At 37.2% G+C, this 6066-nt stretch overlaps 1 protein-coding gene across 1 annotated transcript in view; it reads left to right on the top strand.

Moving 5' to 3' along the window:
• Positions 1-5420, top strand: part of UMODL1 (uromodulin like 1) — a gene marked incomplete at its 3' end in the record, with an annotated part of 44510 nt that extends 39090 nt beyond the window's left edge. The window contains exons 14-17 of the mRNA XM_081953169.1: positions 205-441; positions 1503-1662; positions 2812-2908; positions 5236-5420. Coding sequence (XP_081809295.1) covers positions 205-441; positions 1503-1662; positions 2812-2908; positions 5236-5420 — 679 coding nt within the window. The remainder of the gene's footprint in view (positions 1-204; positions 442-1502; positions 1663-2811; positions 2909-5235) is intronic.
• Between the last annotated feature and the right edge of the window lie 646 nt (positions 5421-6066).

The raw sequence follows: 6066 nt of genomic DNA on the forward strand, positions 1-6066 counted from the left end.
ACTCTGTTAATATTTATGCAACTCTCTTTAATTTTTTTTAGACATTGCCCAAGTAAAAAGGGGTATCCTTTTTATTTCCTTGGCTGAAAACTGGATAAGGGGCCACTCTATTCTTTTGTAAAAATAATAATGTTTCTGCGCAGACACAGGACATAGTTTACAAAACTAGTCTACCTATGTTAACAATGGCTCATTGCCTTTCAGAATTTATACCATTTTTGAAGATTTATATGGATCTGGACACTTCTTAACAGAAATGCGATTGCTTATTGGCAATTCTCCAATTCCGCAAAATTTCAGCATCTCTGGCAGTGATAATATAGTAATTGAGGTGGGAGTTCAAACAAGAAGCAAGAAACTCAAAGTGGTTGTTAGCCAATGTTGGGCAACCCCAACGAATAACTCAATGGATCCTCGCTCATTTCATTTTATACATGGCGGGTATAGTATACACAATGTATTAAGATGTTACTACAAACCTTGTGAATAATAAAGACAAAAATTTATAGAGTGGCATCAGCCTTTATCATCTTAAAGTTGAAACACCGGCAATGTAAATCTACTCTTTTTTGTAATGGTGACATTTCAATTTATTAGTTAATCCAAGCTATTATTTCTTGGCTTCAGCTTCTTAGCTGCTAGGTATATTTGTTTTAATTATATTCATATACTTGGTTATGAAAATTATTTAGATAATATTTATAAAATGGGGAAACATTTCAGAATAAATGCTGAAATTCTGAATTTTTGGTTTCTGGTTTTAGGGCTTGAGCTGTTCCATCATTCCACATAGATAATTTTAGCAATCAAATTGAAGACATGAAGAAGTAGGCTAGGGTAGGAATGAAATGAAAATAGATGAGAAAAACCATTCCTCTTTCTAACATACATGTCTGCAGACTTTCAGTGAATTAAATGCAGGTATGTGTTATACCAGTGGCGAGATTTGCTTTTACAAACTTCACTGTTTGAGAAGTTGGCAGAGGCAGAAGCAAGGGAATTTTATACATGTGTTGATGGAGGACAGTATCTGTCAGGAAACAGATGACAGGTGGCCAATGTCTGAATGTCTGAGTTGAAGTATCTCAACTTGGGGAGCTGCTTCTTGGTTACTTCTGCAAGAAGAAGGAGAGGAAGAATAATGGCTTCAATCTCCAGTGAGCAATTGTATATATTATGAAGTATGCTCAAAGAACAATATGATGCTATTTTTTATTTATTTATTCATTTATTTATTTGAATTTATATGTCACTTGTTGATGCATATCCCTCTTAGATGTCATCAGATCTCTATGAAACAGAAAAAATTTATAGACTAGTGAAATACGTTTCTATCATTACTAGAACTATCTGCCATTTAATAGCTGCAATGGAACAGCATTACTTTGATACTCTCTTTTTGGAAAATTATCACATTTTTGTCTGATTATAAATAGAACTGTAAATCCATATAGATCAAATTCTATGCTTCTTTAAATGTTTAATTGAGCTTTCTTTTTCAGTTGTCCAGTTCCAAATACAAACACCAACGTGATCGCAAATGGGATATCCAACCGAGCCCGATTTAAACTGAAAATATTTTCATTTGTCAATGGTTCAGTGGTTTACTTACATTGCAAAATCCAAATTTGTGTTGAACTTCCTAAAAGCACTTGTAGAACGGTAAGGAGTCTTGCTCAGTTGGAAAACAAAATGATTTTAAAAGAAACAGAACTATTGTTTTATCAGTTCCCAGAAGATGGTACTTTATAAACCAAAACAAAATAGTACAGAGCTCAGAGATAAACTTAATCCGTAATTTTCTTCAACAAAAACTGGAAATGCAATAGTTAACAAAAAGAATATTAGGTGCTATGTAGGCTCAGTGGCAAAGACACTGAGCTTGCCAATCAGAAAGGTCGGCAGTTTGGCGGTTTGAATCCCTAGTGTCGTGTAACAGAGTGAATTCCCAGCTTCTGCCAACCTAGCAGTTCAAAAGCATATAAAAATGCAAGTAGAAAAATAGGAACCACCTTTGTTGGGAAGGTAACAGTGTTCCATGTGCCTTTGGCATTTAGTCATGCCAGCTACATTACCACAGAGACATCAGGCTCTTTGAAACGGAGATGAGCACCGCCCCCTAGAGTTGGGAACAACTAGCACATATGTGCAAGGGGAACCTTTACCTTTACCTATGCTGTTTGCTGTTATTTCCATTTTGGTGCTTATCTACATAAGAATCTTAAATGAACTTACAATAAGATCATCATAAGATTCTAATGTAAATAAGCCTTCGATCTCTGGCAGAAATTCTGCTCAGCAACACAGAAATTCTGTTAGGCAACAAATCTTCTTATATATAAATGCTTAAAAATGCTAAAAGTACTATAAATACTTTGAACGCTGTCATTGAAGCAAATAGAGGGCTGTGGTTTTTAGAACTTGCTGACTTCTATGGGACTATATAGTAGCTATAGAGAATTTAGCATTTTTGGTTGTAACCTAAGTCTGTGACTGCAAAGAGATTTATAGGTAGAAAAGAATCATGAATATTATTCCCTTTAATGTTAGGTAGCATAGGATGCCTCAGAGATGTAAGTAACCTCAGACTTGGAGTTACTATATCCTATTACACTAGACACCCCGCCCCTCAAATTCTATCTAAGAGCGCCTTCTCAGTTATAACTTGATAACTTGACTTATATATGTGATCTGATTATATGGCCATAGTGTTTTTAAAGGATCTCTAAGAGGTTTATTACTTAGTAGTCATAACGTATAGCACATTTATTCTGAAAATAGCGATTTCATAAGTGTGTTTCATTCTTGCAGAATTGCCAGGGTTTCCGTTTTTGGAAAACGGGTGAAATTATCGATACACCCAAAACAACTTGGGGTCCTCTTCGCAAATTCAGTGGTAAACCACTAGGTAAGTCAGAACTTCAGTAGGAAATCACTAGGTAAACGGTTTAATGTTGAAAGAGAGCACAGAATTATTGAAAATGGACATGCTGTGAGTGGAACCTTACACGGAGCCAACCAAGAGAAGCCACAACCTTTCTACTACAAAGCTCAGCATAGGAATGGGCAAATCTGACAGGCTTAGTTCTTCTTAATGCCGCATCCTTAGGAATGCATTATGTTTGGGATAAGGGTAATTTGGTTTGTTTCCATTTCTTCAAACGTGTTGCATTTGGTTAGTTGAATATAATAATTACTCTAAAAGTTTCAATTAAAATGTTTACATATCGTGCACATTTCTCAGAACTGTACATTTTCTTGATCATTTTGTGTATGTCCAGTTTCTGTAAATGATTTTCCATACTGATTTTTTAAACGTAATTTTTAATGTATGTAGGCCTTTTAGTCCATATTTCTGCCTAGGATTTATGTCTGTTGTTACTGATGAGGTTCATTATAAAATTTAAACTACAAATCTCAGCTGCTTATTGTTTCATTTGATGTGTTGGCTAAAAATCTGAAAGTAAATAAATGCATTCAAATGTGGACTAAATGAATTTCTTCCCCAATCCCAAGTGTGTGTGTGTGTGTGTGTGTGTGTGTGTACACAACACCAAGTGAGATCTGATACTAATAATACAAGGACATCACTTTCCCCTTGCCCAAGCTCTATAAGCAGCAGTAGCAGCTAGAATTCATAGCTACAATTAGACAACCCGTGACATTGGATAATCATTTCACAAATATTTCCTTACCAGATTCCTCAATCCCTTCAACAATGGCTGCGCTTCATTGCACTGCTTCCCTGGAAAAGCTCTTAAAAATCAATATATTGTTTCACTGGAAAACTTGTTAAAAATTCAGGGAGCTATTCAGAGATGTATCTGCCTTGAAAATAACCTGTGTTGAACTGTATAGCACAGTCAAACATCAGGAGTTGACCACAAAAAAATGTTTTATGACACTTTGAATTATTATGTCGTAAAATGTTTGCAATCATTTTTATATCATAAAACTGTTTATAAAATTTGCCAAGTGGGAATTTCATGGGAATTTTTCGATTCTGGGTGTATTCTGAAGTTAGCCCATTTGAGATACGTTGGTTGAAAAATGATTGCTCTGTGCTGCACCATTTCAACCAGTCAAAGGTTACACATAGACAAACAAGAGTTTTAGTGCTATATAGATGCTGTTAAGTTGCCCGGTATGCTACACTGTCCTTAATGAATGCTCTCCCATTTTTCTGCTATCTAAAATCATGGCAGAACTGCTTTAACAATAAGCATATATCGAAATACAGCAAAAGATGGTAATCGTATTGTTCTTCAACATCCTACGGAGATATAATCGTATGTAAGGAATATTTTACTTCTAGGCACCCACCACCAGTCAACCTCTTGTGATGCTACCTGTCCTCTAACAATCTCAGGGTTAAGGTTAGAGTTTCTTGTTTTTCTCCTGGGAGGCTCTGTCCATTTTAGCTCTCTTAGCAGCAGTAGCAGCAGCTCATTTCAAAATACAGAACACATTCAAAAGAAAAACTGGAATCACTCTAGAAGTAAAGATGAGATTCCTGCAGAACGCTGTATAGGCAATCTATGGTATTGTGAGTGGTAGAATAAAATAAATAAATCTCCTTTCTCCTAGCAACTAGGGGAGCTCTTGCCAATCAAAATAAACTGCCGTGGAATTATTTGTAGCTAGTTTTTCACCCTTTCTCTTTCCCTCCCCTCCCCTCCCCTCCCCTCCCCTTCCTTTCTATTCCATCCCATTTCATTGTGACGGATACTTAGAAACTGCCTGGGCAAGTCCCTGCAGTTTTTCAGAAGTAGTTTTCCATTTCCATTTCGACTAGCAAAAATGGCTAGTCGAAGGTCAGATGGCTCATGGTCTCCTGGTTTCTACCTGATGCCTTAGCCACTACATCAAACTGGGTCTCAAAGCTAGTCCAACTTGACATAAAACAGCTCAAAATGTACCTTGTAATTGATTGGGTTTTTTTTACAACTCGGCAAATACAGCTTCGTTGACCATAACAAGAAGAAAATAGATTATTTCTACAAAATGAGATTTATTAAGACTGCAATTTTCTCTGCGTCATTTATCATTCTAAATTACAAATAAACTACAGTTATCTAAACTGTACAGATTACAGTAAATCCTTTGTAATGAGTTTATTTCCATGCATATGATTGCACTCCTGCAGTGAGGCAGTATTATAATGATCTGATCACATTTTATATAATAGCATTCAATTTATAGCAATGGTAATTTTTTCAATTTCTTTTGCTTCAGCTGGATTAAAGGAAGAGAAAAAAACTGGTATGGGAGTAGGCTATATCGTCCTCATTGTTATTGGTGTACTTGTTCTCGCACTGGGGATAGCAGGAATTTTGGTCTGCCGACACAAACACAAGGCTGGGATCTATGACATCAAAAGGAGGACTGAGTGTTTTAACTACCGAGCCTTCCATGATTGAAATACATGTAAGTTTTGCTAATTAGTGAATTATTTTTCTCAAGAGCTAGCTTCCTAAGTCCTCCCAAAATCCACTGAAGTGACTGTTTAGAGGCTTATAGCTACTATTAAATGGCTGAGGGAAAACAAGGAGTCCCGTCCTTCTTTAGCTTTGCAACTGACTAGAGCTCATGGTCCTGGCTTTATTCTCAGCTTAAATAACAAGTACAGGAAATCAGGAGTCCAGGCAGTTCAAATGAATATATGTTTATTGTATGCTAATGCTCTCTACATGAATCTGAACTACTAACAGTCAAGGCAAATTGGTGGTAGATAAAAGTCAACGGAATTCAAGATGGGCTGGACTTAGATCTCTTGTGGGTGCAAAGGGACTCATGACTGGTGACACATTTGACCCCTCCCTCAGGCTCAGCCTGGTCATCTCCTACCAGGGACGTGCGGTCAGGGGAGGCAGGGGAGGCAGAGCCTCACCGCTCTCATCACGAAAATTTTTGAAAAGGGAAAAGGGAAAAGGCGCTGAGGAGCCTTCTACACACGTGGTCCGGGAATGGGACCACGTGTGCAGAAGGCTCCTCTAGCCTCAGCCTCCCTCCTGCACATGTGGTCCCATTCCCCGCCTTCCTGAGTCAACATGAAGGGGACCGCAG

Source organism: Natrix helvetica (genome assembly GCF_964273705.1).
Source record: "Natrix helvetica genome assembly, chromosome: 4".
In the NCBI taxonomy this organism is placed as follows: Eukaryota; Metazoa; Chordata; class Lepidosauria; order Squamata; family Natricidae; genus Natrix; species Natrix helvetica.